Source organism: Peromyscus eremicus, chromosome 1, assembly GCF_949786415.1.
Source record: "Peromyscus eremicus chromosome 1, PerEre_H2_v1, whole genome shotgun sequence".
Lineage (NCBI taxonomy): Eukaryota > Metazoa > Chordata > Mammalia > Rodentia > Cricetidae > Peromyscus > Peromyscus eremicus.
The window spans coordinates 83,436,655-83,460,669 of record NC_081416.1 but is presented as its reverse complement, the minus strand read 5'-3'; the positions used below and the strand labels follow the sequence as shown (position 1 = coordinate 83,460,669).

The following is a 24,015-nucleotide window of genomic DNA, read 5'->3' as shown; positions in this document are numbered from 1 at the left end:
CTGTGGTCAGAGGTGCTGGGGAGCAGGGCGGCTGGGTTGTTTTCTGTGTTCTTAATGTCTGTACCTGCTTCAAGGGCTTCAGAGAAAACATACTAGTATTCATGTGTAGAGAGGGAGCCTGTGGAGGATGCACACAGTGGCCAGGGGTTATGGGTTGTTGAGTCTGTGAGAAGCAGGCAGATATCCACCGTCATGGCGCACAGTGGCCAGGGGTTTGCAGCTGTTGAGTCTATGTGAGAAGCAGCAAGTATTCATCGTCATGTGTTTTATTCAACTCTTCTGTACCTCTGACAGTTTTTTACATCAAAAGCTGGGGAAACTACGAAGCTCTCTTGTCGTCCTGAAGTAGCAGCCAGACATGAACATAAAGCATGCCTGGGGTTTCCTTTTTTCCGTTTCATTCTGCGCAGGTTCGCTCCTTCTCCAGAATCAATGCAAACCACAGTGGATGCATAAAATAAAGGAATATGATTTTTAAAAGTTAGTTCCTGGGAAACTATAAATTAGGAACTACACATAGCTACATGATCCTGCTGTGTGTAGGGAGGGGTTCCACTATGCATACTGTTGTTACATTGTGTGTGTATGTGTGTGTGTGTGCACATGTGTATATGGGTATATGCACATGTGTGTGGAGGACAGAGGTTGGTGTCAAGTATACTCTCCGAGACTTTACTTTTTTAGACAGAGTCTTTCACTGAACCTGGAGCTCATCGATTGGCTTGGCTGACTGGCCAGTGAGCTCTAGGGAACCTACCTATCTCTGCCACTTTTGTCCTTGTACTAAGTACAGACACGTACAACCACACCTGGACTTTTCACATGTGGATCCAATGTGGGTTTCATTCTTGCATGACTGGCATTTTACTGATAACCATCTTCTTAGCTCCCAAAGGGGACTTCTTTTTCTTTTTAGTCAAAGTCGCACTATGTAGCCCTGGCTGTCCTGGAACTCACTATGTAGATAGACAAGGCTGGCCTCGAACTCACAGAAATCCACCAAAGGTCATTTCTTAAGAGTTCCAATGCCTGGTTTTCCTTGGTCTTGGAAAGTGTCTCTTGAACACCTTCCCATTCCTGTAGCCCACATCAGGGGACAGTTTCTGTGCAGTCACTGAGAGATTGTGACACCCCCCAGAATAGGACCATCCACCCCACCCCAACCCCACCCTTCACCTGTAAGTGGACACTTTTGTCTTTGTTCTGTATTGTACAAAGGGTCAAATTGGAGGACCTTCTGTTTCTTATGGATATTGTCTCCTGAGCTGTGGGTGAGATGAGTTCCTCCTTCCCAGTTGCTCCTTAGAGATGGTGACATGAGGGTACTAGGAAGCACAAGAACATCTCAGCAGATAAACTGGGAGCTTATTAGCACCCTCTTTAAACAGGACTACATTACTGCTCTGTACCCCACTGAAGGCTGGACACGGTCACCTGACTTATCAGATACCACATATTTCCCTTTTCCTGGAATTGGTCCTGCTTCCTGTCACCTAAGCACTTGGCCTAAAGACACTGCACCCAGCCATAAGGACATCGGTATTGGGCACTGGGATGGAAGAGGCCAAAGCTGAGAAAATGGGAATAGAAGCCCGTGTAAGCATGGAGGGAAGGAATGAGCTCTGACAGGCAGAAACTGTGTTCCTTGTTTGTGAAGCTGGTGCTAGCAACCAAGGAGGAAGGACTGGGGAGATGGCTCAGTTGGTGAAACACTTGTCACTCAAGCATGGGGACCTCTAGGAATGCAGAGACAGGTGATCGCTGAGGCTTACTGGCCAGCCAGCATGGACTCATGAGTGATTTCCAGGCCACTAAGAAACCCTATCTAAAAAAAGGTGAGCAGCTCCTGAGAAGTGACACTGGAGATTGATCGCTGGCCTCCAAACACATGTGCACATGTGCATCTCCAGAGAGAGAGAGAGAGAGAGAGAGAGAGAGAGAGAGAGAGAGAGAGAGAGAGAGAGAGAGATCAGAGTGCCGCTTAGTGTTGGAGCTCCACCTGCCATGCAGGAAGCCTAGGTTCCACCCCCAGCCCTGCAGAAACAAAAACAAACAGCCCACATGTTCACAGTGGAGACCAACTGAGCTGTTCTGGGCCCCTGCACAGGGGATGAGGTCAGCCCAGGGGCAAAGCCTCAGAGCTGTCTTAAGCAGATTGCCTGACTTTATCATTTAAGCGAAACCTAAACTTGACCACAGCAGACTGCCTGGTGTTTCCCCGACCCAGCAGGGGCCAGGCTCTTGGAAGGAGAGAGGGAAGAGGAAGCCTTGCACCAGCATCCTTGGCTGAACCAGTCTTTCTCTAGGCAGTGGATGTCCTAGGAGGTGGCCAAGCAGAGGCTTTGTTAAAGAGCCGGGCATGGTGGCTCACACCTGTTGTCCTAGCACTTGGGAGGCTGAAGCAGGAGGATTGCCGTGAGTTAGAGGGCAGCCTGGGTTAGAGTGATTTCTAGGCCAGCTTGAACTATAGAGTGAGATGCTGTCAGACATAGAAGCTTTGGGAGTAATGGACTGTGGGATGTGATAGCAGGCATGGGTTCCATCTTGTGGAGCAGGCTTTAAGTCCAATCAGAAAGTGGTTGATTGGTCCCATAGCATTCATACCATTATTGGCACTGTCGGGCATATAAGTCATTACTGTAGCACGCAAGGTTCACATCTGGGTAAGATTGTGAATACTTGTCTTCTCTGGTAGCATAGATAGAACCTTCCAGAACTGTAAAAGCTAGCCAGTTGGTTTTAAGAGTCCCACAGCAGGCACCTAGGTGCAGTGGATAAGAACTTGGGCTTTGGAATCAGATGACCCTGTTTACCATCCTAGCTAGGCCCACTTCTGAGTCTCAGTTTTCCCACTCACTGAAGATGTACGTGCCACCTTTCTTGTGCTGATTATGTGGATCCTTCCATAACACAAAGTGCTTGCTACAATGCCTGGCAGCTGGAGAGGGTCACTGTGATTACTGCTGTCCCCTTCAGGCGTGGCCAGTGGGGGGATGACTTCCACACTGCTGGCCTCAGGCCCAGACTTGGCCCCAGGCTAGGTGCTTTCTTAGTGAATCCGAAAGCCAGTGGGTCACCTTGGCCATTGCCATACACCCTGCCAGGCCTTCCTACCATCTGCCAATCCCATGTGACATGCTGCTCTCGTTTGTTTAACTAGTTGACTCCAATGACAGCCTGTATGGAGGAGACTCCAAGTTCCTGGCTGAGAACAGCAAGCTATGTGAGGCGGTGATGGCTCAGATCCTGGAGCACCTGAAAACCCTGGCCAAGGACGAGGTGGGTACCTGCCATCTCCACCTGCCACATGCTCTGGAGGTGGCACTGCAGGGCAGGAACACTGCAGGGCAAGAACACTGCAGGGCAGGAGCCCTGCAGGGCAGTTACACAGTGATCCATTGTGGAAGGGAAACAAATCTGTCTGAACCGTGGTTCCTAGTCTTGGCTGTTCTCTGCCTGCACAGTGCTTCCCGAGCACCCAAATTTCAGCTCACTCCAGCCTCTGATACCCAGGAGTCTGCTCTCAACTTGCAAGTCCCGCTCCCCTCCCCCAAATGTTATGTATCAGTTAGAAACAAATGACAACAACAAAAAAGGCTGGGCACAGTAACAACACACCTATAATTCTAACATTCAGAGGCTAAGACAGTGTGGTCATTGGTTATGTATCAAGACCCTGTCTCAAACAATGGCCTGGAGATATAGCTCAGTTGTCAGAGTGCTAGGCTAGCATGCACAAGACCCTGGGTTTAATCCCTAGCATAGCGTAAAACAGTGTGGTGTGGACGCCTATGGTCCTAGCATTTGAGGGGTGAAAGCAGGAAGATCAAGAGTTCAAGGTCATCCTTTGCTACACCAAGAGTTTGAGATCAGCCTAAGCTATCTGAGGCTGTGTCTTTAAAAAAAAAAAAAAATAGAGGCTTGCTGGCTATAATCACCTTTATTATTTATAAATGCTCAGTCGATAGCTCAGGCTTATTACTAACTAGTTCTTACTTTTAAATTAATCCATTTTTATTAAGCCATGTGGCTTGTGGCTTTACCTGTCCTCTAGCATGTCTTGCTCCCTGGGTGGCTGACTGGCATATCTCTTGACTCTGCCCTCCTTCTTTCCATCATCCTCAGTTTGGCTTTCCCACCTAACTTCCTGCCCAGCTACCAGCCTGTCAGCTTTTTATTAACCAACGAGAGTAATACATATTGATAGTTTAGAAAAGGATTGTTCTGCAGCACTTGAGCCACCGCTGAGAGCCATGTGGAAGCCTTCCATCTTGACTTGTGCTCAAAGCACAGCCTTTTCACTGCCGTTAGGCTTCACTTCCCAACCCAGTGACTGTTGGGTCTCTCCTAACCACAGTGACAGCCTGGTGTGAAGCAGAGCTCAGGGCTTGTGGTGCCTCTGTCCTCATTCACTCCATGTGTTGTGGATCTCACTGTTATTTTACAGGTGCAGGGTGGGCTCAGCAAACACATGGCAAAGTTGGCCTTTGGACCCATGACCACCCTACCAAGGACGTCTGCACTGAGCCCATCCCATGTGCCAGGTCAAGGTCATATCCTCCCTTCTCTCTTCCAGGCTCTGAAGCGCCAGAGCTTGCTGGGCCTCTCCTTCTTCAATAGTATCCTAGCCCATGGGGACCTTCGTAACAATAAGCTGAACCAACTCTCTGTCAACCTGTGGCACCTGGCACAGAGGCACGGCTGTGCAGACACAAGGACCATGGTAAGCACCAGGGCCCTTGCCAGTCAGAGTGGTACTGACCTTGACACAGCATCAGCAGCACTGCAAGCTGCCCTGTCACCCGAGATGGGTGCCAGACCCCAACATTCTTTGGGGTTACTTCCTAGTGCTAGAAAGCATTCCCAGTCACTCCCTCTCAGTAAAAAACCACTTGCTTGAAAATGTCACCCACTTCTGGCCACAGCCAAGTCTAATTCTTTTCCTCTGAGACAAATTTTTAGGTACCCCAGGCTCTTCTTAAACTTGAACTTCTGATCCCCTTGCCTCTACCTAGTTTCTGTGGTGCTGGGGAGCAAACCCAGGACTTTGTGCGTGTAAGCTCCATCCCCAGACTCCCCCGCCCCCTGCAATCTGATTTTAGGAGTATTTTGCTTCTCCCACTATCCCTCCCACGACACTCTGTTTTCAGCTAGGAAGGGTCAGCTCACCTAGGGCAGTCAGAAGAGGCTCCAGCCCCAGGTTGGAGCCGTGGAGCCAAACCCAAGATGGAGTTCTTTTTGTTCTAGGTGAAGACTCTGGACTACATCAAGAAGCGGAGCAAACAACCCGACATGAGTCACCTGACAGAGCTGGCCCTGAGGCTCCCTCTGCAGACCAGGACCTGAGTACTTGCCCTGGGGGGCCCAGTGCCACTGTCCTGGAAGACCTGCTTGGCTGCCGTTAACTCCTGGAATTTAGCTTGGCTGCCGTTAACTCCTGGAATTTAGTCTTTGTTACTCTTACTTTTATACAGATTGAAAGCTTTTGCCTTCTGACTGTTCTGATAGCGGGGGGGGGGGGGGGGGGGGGCGGGGGGGGACGGACATGAAGACGGACGAACGGATGGACGGACGGACTGGGACTGACAGAGCATTAAAACCCAATCTTGTTCTTCAGATAGCAACGTCTTAGTGTGTGTTTGCACAAGAGTGTTGTGGGATATTTGTACACTGTGTGAAGATGTGTAGTTGGTTTTTTACTCTTTGGGGAGCTGCCACCCAGCTCCCAAATAAATACATGGAGTCTTATTCTTACTTATAAATGCCTGGCCTTAGCTTGGCTTGTTTCTAGCCAGTTTTTCTAAAATTATCTTATTTCTCTTTCACTACATTTTGTCTCTGGGCTTTTTACCCTTTTTTACTCTATATATCTTTCTTCCCTTCTTACTCCATGGCTGGTACTGTGGCTAGCCCCTGGTGTCCTCCTCTCCTCCTTTTCTCACTCCTCCCTCTTTTTTTGAGCTTAAAAATTTCTCCTCCTATTTATTCTCTCTGCCTGTCAGATCTGCCTACCCCTCTCTTGCCTTGCTATTGGCCATTCAGTTCTAGTAGACAATCAGGTGTTTGAGGAAGGCAAAGTAACACAGCACAGAGTTAAACAAATGCAACGTAAAGAATGCAACACATCTTTGTATCATTAAACAAATATTCCACAATATAAACGAATGTAACACATCTTAAACTAATATTCTACAACAAAGATGTATCACTGTGATTTGTATAATAAAGAGCTGAATGGCCAGTAGCTAGGCAGGAGAGGTTAGGCGGGACTTCTGGGACATAGAGGACTCTGGAAAAAAGAAAGGTAGAGTCCCCAGTCAGACATGGAGGAAGCAGGATGAGTAGTACAGAGAAAGGTAACACCACATGGCAGAACGTAGATTAATATAAATGGGTTCATTTAAGTTAAAAGACCTATTTGGGGAAAAAAAACCCTAAACTAAGGCCAAACCTTCATAATTACTAAGTCTCCATGTCATTATTTGTAAGCTGGCGGCCCAAAGAAAATTTTGACTACACCAGAGGCCTTCAGGTTCTCAGCCCCAGGATCTGTGGGCATTATTAGCAGGGGAGCAGCCAAGGACATGGAGGCTTTCTTTTCTGGAGGGTGTTTCTACTCGCTGAAGAGCAGCCCCTAGTTGTACATCAATCCTTTAGTTTAGAGACAGTGTCCTATAAAACACCTTGGGGGACTAATAAATGCCAGGCTACCAGTTGACTCCTTTTTGACTACGAGTAGCACATTTGGACTTAGAATACAGGAGAAAGGTCACATTTGGGGCTCCCTGCAGTCTCAGTAGAAATGTCCTGTAACTAGTCAGGCATGGAGGTGTCCACCTGTAATCCCAGCACTTCAGAGAGGAAGAGGTGGAGGATGCCATGAGTGTGAGGCCAGCCTGGGCTGTGGATCCTTTGCAGTGTTCTTCCTGTAACTGAGCAAATATCCTGAAAGACCAGCTGTGCTCCCAACTGCCAGCTAATTACTTCTGGCTCCTCCTGGAGAGCACATCCAGACCCATACACTGCGGGGCACTGTGGCAGTGTTTCTCAGTCAGTCACACACTGGAACCTACTACCTGTGAAAATGCATCCAGGTGTTGGCTCAGCTGTGCTCCAGGATAGCCTGTCTGCCCTGGTGGCACACACTTCAAGTCCCAGCTACTTGGGAGGCCAAGGCAGGATTACTTGGAACTAGCCTGGGCAAAATACACACACTCAAAACTATTTGTGCTTTAATCATGGGTTTTATTAATCTTTTCTCTGAAACACTATACATGACTAACTTCAGAAAGTAGAAATTAAAATCATTTATATATAAATTTGTGTGCTTACACATATAAAACCAGGGTTTCTGTTTTGTGTTTGAGGCCAATCTGATGACAGTCCCCACCACCCCAAGGAATTGAGAAAATTGTCATTAAAAAAACACCGACCAAACAACCAAACAACCAAATAGCAGATGAGGCTGAGGACATGGCTCAGTTCATGGTGGGATGCTTGCCTGGTATGCACAAGGAAGGCCCACATAAACCAAGTGTGGTGGTACACCTATAATCCCAGTACTAAGGAGGTAGACAGGAGGATCAAGAGTTCAAGGTCCTCAGTTACATGTTTGAGGGCAGTCTGGGATAAATGAGCCAGTCTGAAAAACAAAAATAAAAAAACCAGATACTGGAGAATGCCTCTTCTGCTGTGAACCAACACCAGAACCCAGAAAGCACCATGGAATCCACCTCAAGGCTGCCTTATTGGACAGCACCAGCTCCCAACGTTGGCCCAGAGAATTCCCAGTGTTCCTTTGTGAACTTCGCATCGCGGACAGAATCCTGTTGCTGACTTGGACAGAAGCGTGGACTGGAGCAGTTTCCCTGACTGACAGGCTGGCCTCTGAAAACGCATCTGCATGGGATGGCATCTACTCCCCTTAGGAAGGACATATGAAGAAACTCAGGAAATGAAAAACAGGGCCATGTCCTTAGTTCCTGGTAATGGCTACTCTAACAAATTACATGCACAGTGGCTTCTTGTGGTTTTTCACCATCTGACAATTGTTGGTCACAACTCACTGGTCCCTCCGGGCTAGGTCAAGGTCAACAAGATGAAGTTCCTTTGAGGGTGCTCTGGCAGAAGTGTCGCACAGCTTCTAAAGGCTGCTCATTCCTGGCTTGTGGCCCTTTCCTTCCCAAGTGGCTGTCTGTGGCTTCCAAGTCTCCTCCACACTGACTCTTCTGCCACTTTCTAGTTAAGGAATTTTGTGAAGTGCCTACTCAGGTAATCCAGGATTTTATTTCAAATTCATCTGACTAGTAATCTTAATTCCTTTCTGCCAAAAGGGTGAGGCCACAGAGTGTTCTGCCTGCCACAACCTTAGTATGAAGCTTGCAGAGCTGAGTGCATACCCTTCTCTAGGGGACAACTGTGTAATCGGGAGATACTTTTGATAGGTCAGGGTGTAAAAAGGTAGCCTCAGGGGAGGGCATCATGGATCCAAGTAGAGACTGCACAGAAAGCTCAAGAACAAAGTGGTAGGAATCATGAGATTTTGAGTGTCTGTGGACAAGGATATTACTATAGAGTAACAGTAAGTGGTGAGAAATGCCTGAGAGAGAGACAGCCAAGTTCAAGGTCTGTGTAGGGTCACTGACCTCCCACATCCATATGTGGACATCATCATACAGAAGTCTGAAGTTCTGGGAAGAGGTAGGGCAGCTCAAGCCACTGCTGGTTGGACAGGAGCCTAGTTAAAAGCAGCACAGCCGTTCAGTGCCCACACCTGCGAGAAGCTGAGCCGAGGCTGGACTCCCCGAGGAGGCCCTACAGCCTTCTTTGCTTACAGACTCCAATTCTTGTTCACAGAGAAAGGTGAGCAAATGGAGCACCTAAGCCAGTGCCGAGACACCAAGCTACAAGTTCAAGTCCTTCAGCACTAAGACATGTGGCAGGGAAGGGAAAGATGTGACCCTCACATTTTGATGAGTTACCAAGGTGTGCATGGCATGAGATGGTAACCCATCTATTCTCTACCACCAAAGAGATGGCCATGTGCAAGTTTTTGATGAGCTAAGGCACGCTCAAACTGGAGTGTGACCTCTTGGGAACACGAACTACTGGAGTCACACAGCTGATTGATCAAGGCCAGAAGAAATTTATCTAAAGCAGCGGTTCTCAAACTTCGTCAGCTGTGACCCTTCCATACAGTTCCTCATGTTGTGCTGACTCCCAACTACAATTACTTTGTTGCTACTTCATAACTGTAAATTTGCTGCTATGAATTGTAAACATAAATATCTGACATGAGACGCATGTAGGGGTCGTGACCCACAGATTGAGAAACACTGGTCTAGAAGTTGATTCAAATTTGGAATTCTGCCCTCTGAGAATGAAGGTGGCCACTTTTTTGTATCTTGAGGTTAAATCTATGAAAGACCGAGGGAAGTGGCTAGTCTTTGCTAGCAGACGTATCTGTAGGATGTGACATGGCCCATGCCGACAGGCAGGACAGGGTGAAGTAGAGGCAGCTGCTTCGGGCAGTCTCACCACTGCTGCCCACGTGGTAGTACTGAACACCTCATCCTCTCCCTGGCTGGCCCGAGGGGCATCTCCCTTACTGAAGGGGCCGATACAGGAACAACCACACAGAACCGAATGAAGCCATAAAAGGTTTCCTAAGGGGCTGCTGGAAGTTTCTTTGGCCGTAAAAAGGGTTTTCTCCCAACTCTGAAATACTATGGGGCATTTGCAGCCTGGAATCGTTTCTGCCATATTCCCACCAGCTCAATTACATAAATGCTGAGGATGGAGCCAGAAGAATGAATGTCCTGGATGATTACAGCATCAATCCCTCTACTCCCCAAACCCCTGGCTAGACCAGGGAGATCAGGCCTGCAATGGGATGTCTGTGTGAGGTGCCAGGCCAAGAGATAGGAAGACGTCCTTATGTGAGTCTCAATGGCAGACTGCCGAAAGGTAGAAGAGAAAGTCAGGTCACACAGATCTCTGAATCGGAAGCTCCCTGAAGATTGCTGTGTAGTTCAGGGTGGGGACGGTGCCCACAGCAGATGAAGCACCTTCTTCTCCATTCCTCCTTACATTTGACTTCACACAAGATGTCCGAGGTTGTCTGTCCTGCGAACACACCGCTGAGACTCTGCCAGGGTCCGCATGCAGGATTCCCTGCTGTTCAATGTCCTGCTGAGGCCCAGTCAATGGACAGGCACCTCGGGTCCAAGCACAGCACGCCGAAGGATGACAGCAGGAAAGCAGCCAGCGCAGAGGTCCATCTCCCAGAGGAGAAGCTCGGCCGCACCTGCCTGGTGCACCTCACCGGCCTCCTGACGAGGACAAAAGGAAACAAACTTCTTGGTCCCCATGGAAGACACGGCACAACGCTTGCTTTCTCCATTCACTGATCATTGGTGATGCTGGGTGATGTACTCTTGGTGGCACTTAATGGAAGGTGACTCTGGGCAATCTTATTACTTTATCCCTGAACTTAACTTTCGGCATCTAGAAGATGGAGAGGAGAATAGCACCCATTCCATAATTAGGTTTAAAGACATCAATGCAGGAAAACACTTTAGTCAGGGCCCTGCATATGGCAACAACTGCTAGCTACTATTACTTAAAACACTTTCACCCAAAGAGATGGAAGGTTTAATATAGAAAATAGGAGGTTTTAGCCACTGGTACTGGCTCCTGACACACAAGCAGCTTCCACCTGTTTATCCAAAACTCATCGTGAGTGGTCCTCAATTATCTGCAGGTGATTAATTCAGACCAACTTGGCAGATGCAAAACTGATCGAGAACAGGAACAGAACAATAAAATTTAATCTTGCAACTTGATAGACTTGGAGGCGTTCCGGTCAATGTAGAAGACCTTGCGGGCCTCAGAGGAGAAGCCTAGGCCAGTCCCACGATTGTACTTCCAGCTCATGGCCCGGTCATAGTCCCGCTGGAGATTCTGCTGGAGCGTGTCTGAAGACTTCTTGTCCAGGGCCATGTTGGACCTGCTAGACATGCTGGGAGGGCGGCTGAATGACGGGGAAAGATGCTTAAAGCCACCCATAAGCTTCAGGAATTTCAGCTTCTGTTCTTCGTTTTCAAAGCCAGCAGTGTCCCACTGGCCAAACTGGGTTCCCTGAGTGGAGAGTAAAAGGCTGTCATTGCCCTTGAAGACAAATGCTTCCCTCACCCTCAGCCAAGCAATGGACTGCTTCGTCCATCCTAATGAGCCCTAAAGCTTAATGGCAGCAATGTGTCAAGATGACTCCCAACTAGAGAATGACCAGCCTGAGAGCCCACCATTGGCTTCTAATAAGTGCATCACTGCACATCAAGTTAATTTGAGCTCTATTCTTTCTCCCAACACAGGGTGACAGTGAGAAACTTCACCTCACTTCATGTATCACTCACCATACCTCAAAACACAAACACACCTCACCTGACTTTGTAACACATCTCAACTCTTCCACAGTCCAACTTGTGTTTTATTTTGTGTGTGTTCATACACAATGTATGCACACACATGTGGAGGTCAGAGGACAATTTCAGGGGTTGGGCCTTGTCTTCCACCTTTTTTGAGACAAGCTTTCTATTGACTTTTCTGCTGCATATGATTAGCTGGCCATGAGCTTCCAGAGATCCTCCTTTATAGCCTGTGCTGTATAGCGATCTCTGATTTTAAGTGTCCATTCTGAGAGGAAACCTTATTAAGACTCAGGAAGTAAACAACTCACAAGTCTCAGGCAGTTCCTGGAATTTAGCAGATCACAAGGCCCCTTCCTTCTCAGGGTTACATAAGCAGGAAGGATGGCATGCAGACCAGTTGAGCAGCCTGTAAGTTGTATAGAGTGCTCCAGAGTTTCAGCTTTCATGAACTGTCACTCATGACAAGGTGGACTTTTGGTAATGCAGCCACCCTTCAGTTATTCATACTCTTCTAAGTAACCCCCCACCCATACTCCTGTAACCCCAATAAACTAATTTACTCAGCAAGTTTGACTTTGGTGGTATCATTACTTTGGTCTGACATTGGTTCCCTATACGGAGTAAGTAGATGTTTGGTTGTACCTCCACAGATCAGTGCCATGTAACAGACACCTAGCACCTCATAGGAGGGCGGGGATCACAGACACTGTGCTGTGTGTCTGGCTTTCATGGGGCTTCTGGGGACTCAGACTTAGGTCCTCATGCTTGCTTGAGTGGCAAGTACTTTAGCCACTGAGCCACCTCCCTCACCCTTTTCCTCACCTTCTTGTAGCATAGAGCACATCAACACCCTCCCCTCAGCCTCAACATAACAAGCTGCCCACAACCCAGCACTCACCAGCCAGGTACTCCGGACAAGAGAGTGGGGTCAGGAAACAGGTGCTGCATTATCACCAGTATACAGAGGCCCCTTGTGCTAGAAAATGTGAGCGCGCTCCAAGACCCACTCCACCTCAGGTCTGTGAGACTGGCAGGTAGCCCAGGTCCCCAAGACTGTGATGATGAAGTTCTGCAGCTTAGGATGGAGCCCCACCTGTGTAGCTGATCAAGTCACAACTACTCTCCCTAAGCCTCAAAGTCCTCCTCTCATGGGCTAAACCTTCACACAGCTCAGAGAGAACTGAGTCACAGCTCATGCCAAAGCCCCAGCACACAATTTCCAGCACACCCTAGGTGCACAGCGTACTACTTCTCACCACCTGACCGCTGGCCTCCACAGGGCCTGGGAACTACCCGAGAGCCAAGTGCCAGCCTAGCACTCATTTCGGGTCGGTGGTGGGGACAGTCCGAAGAGATGTCACTACAGCTGTCCGAGATCAACTGGTGACATCCTCTCCGCCTCATGTGACCCACGTAAGTGTGGCTTCCTAGGCTGCAGTGTCTGAGGCAGATGCTGCCTGTGACACCAATTAGATCTACGCTCACAGCCAAGGGCTGACCGGGCCTGGCAAGCTGGCCTTCTAGGACTGCTGGGCCTGCCAGTCTGGGATCCCCACCAAGGCAGTGGCATTTCCACAAGCAGGTGACCAAGGTCCTGAGGCAGGAGGATTAGGAGTTCAAGTTCATACTTGCCTACATAGCGAGTACAAGAGGCTACATGAGACCCTATCTAAACAAAAAAACCTACTCACCTCCCGCCCCCCGCCGGGCCATAATAGGAGCTCCATTTCACAGGAATGGAACCTAAGGTTCTCCAAGAAGACACTAAAGAGTGGCAGTCAGTTACTGGCCTCGGGCCTTCCATCCAAATCAATGCTGTCTGTTAAACAGGAAGCTAAGGACAGAGCAGACAGACCGCCTCCCCCCACCCCCAGGTGTGGCCCTCCCGTCTCTTCCCCTAAATTCACTCAACAAATCCACGGCCACATCTCCCAAACATATTACAAACCTTTCTGTTCTACTTCTTATTACCTTTCTCATACCTACCCTCTACAGTGGCTCCCCCGGGTCACTGCCCAGGAGAAACTGCCTCGTGGTCTGGGAGTGGACTGGCGTGACACTTGAGCTAGTTCCTGCTATCCTGTTAGCAGTCTGAGTCCACTCCCACTTCTGGGTGCACTTGCCACTGCCCTGCATGCTAAGGACTGGTATCACCACACTCGGGTCTTAGGACAAGTATCACCTGCCCTGAGAAGCCTTACTTCTAATCATCTAGCACAGCATACCACTTCCCACACTCACCCCCTCCAGGCCCTAGACCAGTGATTCTCAACCTTCCTAATGCTGCAGCCCTTTAATACAGTTCCTCATGTTGTGGTGATCCCAACCATAAGATTATTTTTGTTGCTACCCCATAACTATAATTTTGCTACTGTTATGAACTGAAATATAAATCTGTGTTTTCCGATGGTCTTAGGTGACCACTGTGAAAGGGTCATTTGACCCCCAAGGGGTTGTGATCCACAGACTGACAATGACTACACTAGACAGACTATGATGATGGGGTCCTGTGTACCTCCACACTTAGCACAGTGCCAGCACAGGGTGGACGCCACCTAGGGGCTGAGGTTAGGCAGCTGACTGAAGGCAGAGAGGTGTGGTGGTATTGTGTTCCCCAAAAAATTGTGTACCCTAAAAACTTATCTGGGGTCAGAGAACAGAACAGCCACTAGATACTTAGGATAGGCAGTGGTAGCACACACCTTTAATCCTAGCATTCCAGAGGCAGAAATCCATCTGTTCAAGGATACAGCCAAGCATGGTGACACACGCCTTTAATCCCAGAAAGTGAGCCTTTAATCCCAGGGAGTGATGGTAGAAAGCAGAAAGGTATATAAGGCGTGAGGACCAGAAACTAGAAGCATTTGGCTGGTTAAGCTTTTAGGTTTTGAGCAGCACAGTTCAGCTGAGAGCCATTCGGATATGAGGACACAGAGGCTTCCAGTCTGAGGAAACAGGATCAGCTGAGAAATTGGCCAGGTGAGGTAGCTGTGGCTTGTTCTGCTTCCCTGATCTTCCATTCACCCCAATAACTGGCCTCAGGTTTGATTTTATTGATAAGATCAGTTAAGATTCATGCTACAGAGAGGTGGTGCCACGGCCAAGCCCAACAACCTATGTGGCCAAGTCCATTACCCTCATATCCTCTCCCACCTAGCCTACCTTCTCAGAGAGGATCTTAAGGTTCTGAAGTCTTAGGAAGCCTGACCCCCCACTTCCACACCTCCTGCATGCTCTTAGCAGCCCTCCATGGGCACTTCTCACAGCTACAAAGAGTCCCTTGTGATTAATCTGCAGGTCACCCCGCATCCACAACAGGACATGAAGTCTAGGTGGCACATCTCAGTGGCCAGCTCCCTAGCAGGGAGACCAGCACCCCTTTAGAAGAAGCAAAGTTGGCTCAGACCAGCTCTGTGCCTGACCAGCTGGGCACCTTAGGTTCTGGATGTCAAGCCCACCACAGCAAACCCACCGTCCACTTCCTGGGTTCTGAAGCCTCTGTCTTGCCCGACTCACGATCAATCTCTTCTTGCAAGGCCTTCCGCCTCACCTATGCAAGGACGAAAGAAGAGAGCGATGAGACCCAGAATCTTAATGCTGCACAGAGGTGGGGCTAGAGGTGTGGGGTGGCAGATCAAGACCTTCATTCTGCTACCAAGCACACAGGACACTCTGGTTTAATAGTTGGTCCCCTGGCCTGAAACACTTGGGCACGATTTCTTGAGAAGTACTTTTCTTTTAATAGGGTCATCCACCTTTACCAGGAGAACCTTCTAGAACAGTGGTATGTTTTGAAACTTGTCCACACTGCAATGCCAAGGCCCTGTCTTGCGCAGTGTATAGTGCAGTAAACTTCCACGAGGCAGACACAAGCTGGGATTCCAGCAATACTGCTGACCAGCTATGCAGCCTTGCAAAACTCACCTAACCTTTCTGATCACTGGATTATTCCTGAGCTAAAAAGCTCAGGAAGCTTGTGGTAGGTGAGGCAGAAGCATCTGTAGCAGTGCGCTGGGCACTCTCGGGCTAGGCCAGCTCAGGGCCTCTCCGGCACCCCAGCAGCTCACAGTGCGCTGGGCACTCTCGGGCTAGGCCAGCTCAGGGCCTCTCCAGCACCCCAGCAGCTCACAGTGTGCTGGGCACTCTTGGGCTAGGCCAGCTCAGGGCCTCTGCTAGCACCCCAGGGCTTCTGCTTCCTTCCCAAGGACTTAGGTGTAACTCTGATTATTCTCCAGGACTTTGAAATGAAGGGACCCTTCATACAAGTCAAAACACAAAATCTACAACAGCTGTAGAGGAAAAAAGCAGGGATGCGGGTAGAGGTGAGTATCCAACAAGACAGAGCAGTAAGTGGACAGAACTACACACACTGCATGACTCCCCTGTCTCAGTCACACACGGAGCAAGAGAAACCACAAGTGCCAAGAGGGCTCACTTATGACAGTGAGGGAGGATTCCAGCTGTTTTTCCTCTCAGATGTCTTATCTTCCCATGTTACACACAACCAACTTTCCATATTTATGGGGAAAACAAGAAGAGACTCAAGGGCCACCCTGACAAGCCTCAGGGACTACATTTAGTTGGCACAGAGAACTACAAAGCCAAGAGCTCTGCACAGCGCTGGATGGCTGGGGCTGCCCAGCATTTGGCTGTCTTAAGGGACTAAGGACACCCAAGCTGCCAAGAGACAGGGCCTGGGAGAATTGAGGCCCCGTGGTCGGCCCCTCGGCAAGGTGTCCTAGGCCACTAAATCATCCCTGGCCCTGGAGGTTAGGAGCTACCGGGAGGGCAGTGGTCTAGGCCTGCCCTGGAGGCCAGTGGTCTAGGCCTGCCCTGGAGAGAGGCTCTGGCAGCATCACTCCTCTGGTCCTCCCCTTAGCCATAGCATGCATCTCTCTCCACCAAGTGTAGTTCCCCGACACCCACAGCACTATAGCAGGGTTAGCATATCACCTCCTCAGACCCTACCCACTTTTAAATCAGCCTCCATCTTCCTCTCTCCCAAGGTGGAGATGAGGACCTGTGAGGCAGGATTATCTGATCTGTCACAGTGCTGCCTCAGCAGGCACCATGGGGACCAGCTGCCATCTATCTGGACTTGTGACTCCTTCTAATACACCTTCCCCTTGGTCTCCACAGCTGCCTGTAAAGACCCATGCTGACTCATAGAAGAGAAGGGTCAGCAGCCAGTGAACCACAAACTAACACCAGGCCCCCACAGCTCCTCAGTCTTGCCAGGCCCTAGGGTCAAGGAACATAAAAACATCCCATCTCCACAAAGTCTAAATCCCACACAGGAATCTGCACATGACAGAGTGGAAACTAGTCTCTAAGATATTTCTCTCTCAAGCTCCTGAGTTAGTGGAGACACCCCATGGGTGTGACTGGGTCATAGGACCCCACCTCCCATTCCACCCTGCAATGGGCTAGATGGGAGGGCCTGTCAGGACCCTCAGAAATAGTAACAGAAGCTTTGGGACTCCCGAGGCCAGAGGTGCAGGAGGGTACAAGTCCACCTGCCCCTAGAGGTGTGTCATGGAATTGGCCAAGAGGCCTTCGGAGACCCTAGTCCCTCTGAGCGCAGGAATTTGTGGCCTGATGGGTGCTGAGGGTTCCTAGGGGGAGAAGAGGTAAGGGAGGGCACAGAGCAGGCTGGGCCATACCTGATCTATGCAGGCCTCATCCATGTTGCCTTTTTTTTCCAGTACTACCTCCAGGTCTGTGTCCGACTCCTGCAGGGAAGGCAGACAGTAACTCAGGCAAGCTGTGAAGGAGCCCAGCCCCAGCAGCCCACTGAGTAAACCATATGATCGAGGAAAGACGAGCAAGCACAGCAGCACTAGCTTCTGCCACCCGGGCAGAACCTCAGCCAACGAAGCTTTGTGCACTTTCCCTTTTATGCATGTCCCCAGCAAATGCGGCATTAAGCTAGATGACAGATGAAGAAGCTGGGGCTCAGAGAGGTAAAGGGACTACAACCAGGTCACCCTGCAGCTCAGTGACAGGGCTAACTCCAACCCAGGTCTCCTGACTCAATGGCTGGTGTGCAACTGAGTTACTCTTAGCCTGCTGATGGCCCAGGAGGGGTCTCCTCAACCATTTTTATCCAGGTTCTCGGGGTACCCTCTAACTGTAAGTCAGGCCAGGGCAGTCCCCAGGCCACCGCAAATGACAACTGCCAACAGCTTTTGCATTCTTTCTTTAGAATGCTGTGCCTGGCCCCAGTGTCATGTATGTGTTTATGAGATGGGGGGGTGGGCACTCCTTACCCTTCCTTATACTATTACTCCTGGCCTGTGGGACTCAGGAAATTGTGTGGGCTGTCTGGAAGATGTGAGGCAGAGGGGCTACCTTTCCCTGGTCTCCTTGGAGAAAGAGGTCCTACAATTAAATGGGAACTAGCTTTAAACCTCTGGGTTCCTCTTGCCCTGAATTTTGTGTGTTACATGCATGTACTTTTTGTCAGAGGCAATTAGTGTCTTCTTCAGTCACTTTCTTCTTCATTGCCTTGAGATGGGGGTCTCTCAAAGGACCAGAAGCTAGCTCCTGGAATCTCCCTTCCCACCGGTGCTGAGGTCACATGCACATACTGCCATGCATAGCTTTTAGGTGGCTACTAGGGAGTTGAACTCAAGTCCCAGTGCTTACAGAGCAAGCACTCTTACTCACTAAACCATCTCCCTAGGTCTGAGTTTCTGAATAAAGAGGAGTAGTAGGGTCAGCCCGCTAGCATGCCTGATTGATCTGAGTTTACCCAGGACCCACATAATGAAGGAGAGAATGGTCTTCCTCAAAATTGTCTTCTGACTTCCACAGATGAGCCATGTGTGGTCAAACAGAGCCTAATACGTGCAGACAAGGCTAGGAGGATGCCAGCAATCAGAAGCCCCCTGCAGGCCCCAACGTGGAGCCACCCCCATCATCCCAACCTCATCTGGGAGAGTAGATGCAGACCAGTGACATCTTCCTGATGGCCCTATCTCCCAAAGTGCTCCTTAGTAAATGCCCAACATCAATCACAGAGGGACCACAGGACAATGGCTAGCAGAGCTGGAGAAGCCAGGGCTTGCTCCCATTGAAGATGGTCATTTCTTGGACTGCTGAAACACTGGCTTTTGGGAAAGGACACACAGGCATCTCCTGACACACTCAGGGGTCTCCCGAACCAGAAGCAACACTGCCTGGGTGTGAGCCCCAACTCTACTTGGTCCCAGCTGGGTAACCTCAAAGTCCCTTCATCCTCACATTATCCTTGTCTGTGAGCTGGGCAGGAGCAGGCTAGGAAGCTGAGAGCTCAGAGCACCAGGCACACTATGTAATCCTACAGCCCGTAGCTGCAGATACCAGGCTATCTCCAACTATCAGGCTTCTGGGAGGTCGCCAGCAAGTGGGAAGAACACAACCCATAAGACATTCCTGTAAAAAACGGACACCCATTTAGGATGATGAAGGACACCTGTACTACTCATGATGCTGCAGGAGCCCTTGGACCCAATTTACTTTAAAAAAGGAACTCCCACCCTTTTCTAGCACATATTCTCACGCACGCATGTGGGGGGGGAAGGCACAGGTGCCCAGCCTGACATGTATACAGGCACTCATATGGCAACCTTATCCCAGGTCCCAAGGAAACCTACCTCTTCTTCCTCCTGCCCAGGGTCTTCCTTTACTTCACTCTCTTTCCTCTTCTTTTTCTTCCTTCTCACAGCCAGCCCTTCACCATCCGGCTGGTCCACCTTTTTCTTGGGTTTGCCTTTCTTCCCAGAGGCCTTTGGGCTGTCTATAGGGATATAGTCCAAAGCTTCACTTCTGACTGACTTCTTACTTCCTTTCTTCAGGCCGTTCTCCATGGAGAGCTTGGAGTGGACTGGGAGGATGTCTCCCTCTTGGTGGCTCTTCTTCTTCTTCTTCTTCATGCTGTGCTCTTTGGATCTCCCCTGTTTCCTTTTCTGCCCCAAGGCTGCCTGCTCCCCGGCCTCTGCCCACCCTGAGCATGGGTGCAGAGCATCCCCAGCCTCACAGAGCCAAGGGTCCTGGGGAGGAAAGGCTTCAGTGTTCAGAACCTTCTTTTCTTTCCTGTGTTTTTTGGACTTCTTAGCAGCTTTGCTAACCTTCTCAGCATGTTTGGGGTCTAGGGAGGTCTTCAGCCCTGAGCACTGGGAGGTAGCCTGTGGTAAGGACTTCCTCCTCTTCTTTTTCTTCTCTCCACTGAGGCATTCTGCTGACTGCTCACGGACCTGCCTTCTAGGGCTGTGGGACTTTTTCCGTCCTGCTCCTGAGGCCTCAGACTCCAGGCGCTCCCCCAAGTGAGCACTAGGGGACTTTTTTTTCTTCTTTCTCTTGCCCAGTGGCATCTCAGAGACCTGCCCTTCACCCACATTGTTAGAGGGAGATGTGGCCCTTGGAGGAGAACCATCGACAAAATAATCATTACTGTTTAAGACTGAGTATTGAGTCTCTGGATCTGTGACCTCTGCAACCACCTTCTTTTTCTTCCTCTTCTTTTTCTTCTTCTCTGGGAGCTGGGAGCCCAGGTCTACTTTCTGAGTCTTGGTAACCATTCCTGAGGAGAAAAACAGAAATAATGCAAATTTATCATTTTACCCACTCGCAGGCTCTGGTCCTGAAGTTCTACACTGTTTCTCTGAGTGGGCAGTTTGACATGGGGGCGCAGGGGAGGGAGGGAGATGGGAAAACAACTCCCATTCACTGGGAGCAAGAGGAAAGACCCTCAAATGGCAGGAGTGTAAATCCAGATGGCCCTTTGTTCAAACCCAAACTACTCACTCAACTTGACTCTGATCACCTAATCTCTCTGAATGTCAGTTGCCTTTTCTGGGAGGAAATAACCCATCCATTCTTGAAGAGGTGCTGGAGAACTTGCAGAAAAGGCTTTGAGCACTGTTGAGACCTTGTCTACCATCTTCTTGAAATCCCCCAACCCCGACCTAAATTCAACAGATACTTACCAAGTGCCTACCTAAGCCCGCACTGCAGGACCCAACTGTGATCAAGCTGTTGGCTGGCCCCGTACTTTCCCTTCTACCAGATGAAGCAGAGAGAAATTCCAAGCAGCCCTCCTCATTGACTATCACCAGAGCCAATGAAGTGCCACAGTTAAGCCAACCCCTTCCTCTGACTCATCTAAATAGCGCTCCTACACTAGGTAGGAATGAACCCCCCATCTACCAACTTTTACCATCCCAAGCTACCAAAACTATGTGGCACAGTAGACAAGCCTCAGCCAGGACTCCACACACTTGGGCCAAATGCAAACACTGGTATTCTTTTCCTTGCCTCCTACCATTGGCTTCTCTGGACCTCAATGTTACCAATCCATATAAAGGCTAAACCAAAAGGTATTTAACTGGGGGAGGCCTCAGTCTGCAAGCCTGTTTCACTGTCTTCAATTTCAACATGACTGTGAAGAATTAATGAGTGGCAATAACACTTAGAAACCTTGATTATCAGCTGGGCGGCGGTGGCCCACGCCTTCAACCCCAGCACTCGGGAGGCAGAGCCAGGTGGATCTCTGTGAGTTTGAGGCCAGCCTGGTCTACAGAGCGAGACCCAGGACAGGCTCCAAAGCTACACAGAGAAACCCTGTCTCGAAAAAACCAAAAAAAAAAAAAAAAAAAAAAAAAAGAAAAGAAAAGAAAAAAGAAACCTTGATTACCTAGCTTTCCTCAGGAAAATAGAAATACTCATGACAAGCAGCTGCAGGACTCAATATATGGCTTTCACTACAGTCACCAGGCTGGTTCTTGCTACTCCCTGGACTAGAGGGAATCTAGAGACAAAACATCAGAAGTTTCTGGGGTGGGAACGGGGGAAGGTTGGAAATTAGGAGGCCAGGAGCAACTTCATCCTGCAGCACTCCTTGTCTTTGAGCTCACAGGGTCCACACAGGACTCAGGTCACTCCTGGCAGCTTCAAAGATCTAGGCCAAGTCTGAGCTACAGTTCAAGTCTAAGGAGGAAAAAGAAGAGGAGGAAGTCCTTACCACAGGCTACCTCCCAGTGCTCAGGGCTGAAGACCTCCCTAGACCCCATGCTCTAGGGTTACATGGACATTTCTGGTAATATCTAAACCCATGCATCCATTCCTATCTACCCTATTGCCTGATGTATTCCTGGAGCTGCTCAGTGCCTGGCCCATAGCAGGTTGTCAATACTTACTACAGGACTACTAATGTTTCAGAGATGAATGAGATAAACACCGGTCATCAAAAGGCAAGTAGATGGGGGAAAGACACCTAACAAGATGATACAGGGGATAGGAGGAAGGGTAAGCCACGCATGATGGCATGATTTCCCAAGCTTGGAAAAATCACAAGTTAGAAGCCAGCTTGGTCTACATGTTGAGTGTCAGGCCAGTCAGGGGTACACAGGAAGCTAGCTCAACCCTCCTTCCCCCCAGCAAGGACCAAAAGAAGCAAGACTGTTAAGTTCAGGATTGGGAAGTCACACAACATACTTGTCTGTTAGGGCTTCTATTGCTGTGATAGAACACACGACCAACAGCAACTTTCAGAGAGGATTTAGTTCATCTTACTCTTTCAGGTTACAGTCCATCACTGAGGGAAGTCAGGGCAGGAATCCATGGCAGGAACCAAAGGAAAGAAGTGATGCAGATGTCATTGGGGACACTGCTTACTGGTTTGCTTCTCATGGCTAACTCACCTTGCTCTCTCAGACAATTCAAAACCACCTCTCGGGGGGCATTACCCACAAGTGGGCTAGGCCCTCCCACATCAATCATTAATCAAGAAAATGCCCCAAGACTTGCCTACAGACCAATCTTATGGATGCATTTTCTCAACTGGGAGTTCCTCTTCCCAAATGACTCTAGCTTGTGTCAGGTTGACATACAACTAACCAACACACTGTGTCCAGTTGTCAAGAAAATGTCTGAATGTGGTTTTCTAGCTTGAGCAATAGAAGGATGGTGATGTTAACCTTTTAGACAAAAGTTGACAGTGATTGGACAGCTGGGTGAAACAAGCTGCCTTGGACAGATGCCTTGATACACCCACTGAACAGGTGTCCCTACAGCTTTGAGGCAAAGGTGTGACTCTGGCCAACATGGACGACATAAACAGGACTACAGGGATGGTAATTAAGCAGGGAATGGACTGGGCCTCAAGGCATACCAAAGGAAGGGAACTCACAAAAGAGAGGAAGATACAAGCCCCTAGAGGGTGGTGTCAGGTAAGACCAGGATGCTACAGGATTGGGGGTAGTGGTCAAGAGAGGTGATTGGAGTAAGAAAAGTCCCAGGAGTCAGCTTAACCCACTTTTCGGTTCTGCCACTCAGCACTCTGTAACACCCTCCTTTACTGCCCTGGAACTGTACAGGTATCCACCCTCATCGGTGGAAACGAACCTACACTGCATCACCTAGAAACGCATGCTTTCTTCAAAAGCGCTTTATTTTTCAGATAAAGTTTGGCTATACCGTCCGGGCTGGTCTGCAACTCGTGATCCTCCTGCCTCAGCATCCCGCGTGCTGCAATTACAGATGTGGGCCCGTACGCCCTGTCTTAAAGCACTTTTAAATTCCCGCGGAGGCCTCAGACCGCGTTGGTGTGACCCCAAAAACTCATAGGCCTCGGAGAGGTTAAATCACCAGGTCTCAAAGTCAGCAAGGGGCAGAACACGGATTCGAACCCAGAGGAGCGTGTGCTGTCCTCACCAACCGCAGGCTGCTAGCCAGGATCATCCCCGGGCCGACTCCAAGGCGGGGGGACTTGGGGAGAAACCGAGGGCTGCGGACAGGTTTGGGGGGGACTTTCTTTGTTCTTCCTCTCCCTCACCGTGCAGGCCCCACTCACCGAGGCTAGCCCGCGCACCCCGCACTCACCTGGTCCACCCGCAGGCCAGGCCTGCCCACGTGAACACCCGCGCCGCCGCGACCCGGAAGTCATCTTCACGTTTCTGGCACGCCCCCGGGAGGGCCGTCTTCTTCCGGGTCGCGGCCTCACGGTGCCCACGGTTGTTATGGAAACCGCGTGCATGGCGGTGCCTAGACAGGTGTCCAACCGCGGTGTGCTGCGCGAGGAGGCGGGGGGTTCCGCGGACTCGTCGGTCACTGCGCGGACGCCCGTGCCCCCAGTGTCGCCCGGGTCCCTAGAAAGGCTTGTGTCGCCCGCACAGGTCACCGAGTCGCCGGGGAAGAACCTGTGGGAGCAGATCTGCGAGGGTAGGCGGCCGCCGCTGGCCCGGCCAGGCGGGACGCGGGCGGGACCCGCGGGGACGGGCGTTCCAAGCCTCTGTGTGCCAGGCGGGTGACGCGCCCGGGCGGACTAGCCAAGACTCGGGCCCACACGCGGAGAAACAGGCTGGCGGCTGTCTGGATCCCGGTGCGACCGCAGGCAACAGGCATTCAGGAGGAACCCGAGTCAGGGAGTTGCGGAGTGTGGAGCTTCGGGGTGGAGACTCGGTCCGCCCGCAGAGCTTCCGATGGGAAGCAGGGAATGGGCTTTGTAGACAGGTAATTCCAGTGTAGGGAGTCAGGGGTCCATTTGGGGAGTACTTAGGTGTGGAAAGATGAGTTTTGATCTCTTCTTGCCTCCAGCCTTTTCTGA

At 50.1% G+C, this 24,015-nt stretch overlaps 3 protein-coding genes across 4 annotated transcripts in view; 2 read left to right on the top strand and 1 right to left on the bottom strand.

The window, feature by feature from the left end:
- Vps35l (VPS35 endosomal protein sorting factor like) overlaps window positions 1-5,416 on the top strand; it is a 108,969-nt gene extending 103,553 nt beyond the window's left edge. The window contains exons 29-31 of the mRNA XM_059268177.1: window positions 3,161-3,279; window positions 4,577-4,723; window positions 5,248-5,416. Of these exons, the coding sequence (XP_059124160.1) occupies window positions 3,161-3,279; window positions 4,577-4,723; window positions 5,248-5,346 (365 nt within the window). The 3' untranslated portion in view covers window positions 5,347-5,416. The remainder of the gene's footprint in view (window positions 1-3,160; window positions 3,280-4,576; window positions 4,724-5,247) is intronic.
- Knop1 (lysine rich nucleolar protein 1) lies at window positions 251-24,015 on the bottom strand. Of its 2 annotated transcripts, none has more exons than XM_059268105.1 (5): window positions 23,292-24,015; window positions 19,067-19,992; window positions 17,093-17,161; window positions 14,902-14,979; window positions 251-418 (listed from the first exon to the last, which is right to left on the bottom strand). In XM_059268105.1, exons 1-5 carry the CDS (start codon window positions 23,443-23,445, stop codon window positions 398-400), a joined length of 1,248 nt encoding a protein of 415 aa, XP_059124088.1. In that variant the 5' UTR covers window positions 23,446-24,015; the 3' UTR covers window positions 251-397. The 2 variants fall into 2 exon arrangements, with proteins under 2 accessions (XP_059124088.1, XP_059124079.1); XM_059268096.1 differs by lacking the exon at window positions 251-418 and adding an exon at window positions 10,812-11,139.
- Iqck (IQ motif containing K) overlaps window positions 23,398-24,015 on the top strand; it is a 118,975-nt gene continuing 118,357 nt past the window's right edge. The window contains exon 1 of the mRNA XM_059268164.1: window positions 23,398-23,630. Within this exon, the coding sequence (XP_059124147.1) occupies window positions 23,429-23,630 (202 nt within the window). The 5' untranslated portion in view covers window positions 23,398-23,428. The remainder of the gene's footprint in view (window positions 23,631-24,015) is intronic.

What these genes read in the sequence shown, in the direction of transcription:
- Knop1 (XM_059268096.1), bottom strand. Translation starts at nt 23,445, where the DNA reads ATGCACGCGGTTTCCATAACAACCGTGGGCACCGTGAGGCCGCGACCC. An exon ending in CTGGCCTGCGGGTGGACCAG is followed by an intron (nt 19,993 to 23,291) that starts GTGAGTGCGGGG and finishes TTTTCTCCTCAG; the next exon opens with GAATGGTTACCAAGACTCAG. An exon ending in ATGAGGCCTGCATAGATCAG is followed by an intron (nt 14,980 to 17,092) that starts GTATGGCCCAGC and finishes GTCCTTGCATAG; the next exon opens with GTGAGGCGGAAGGCCTTGCA.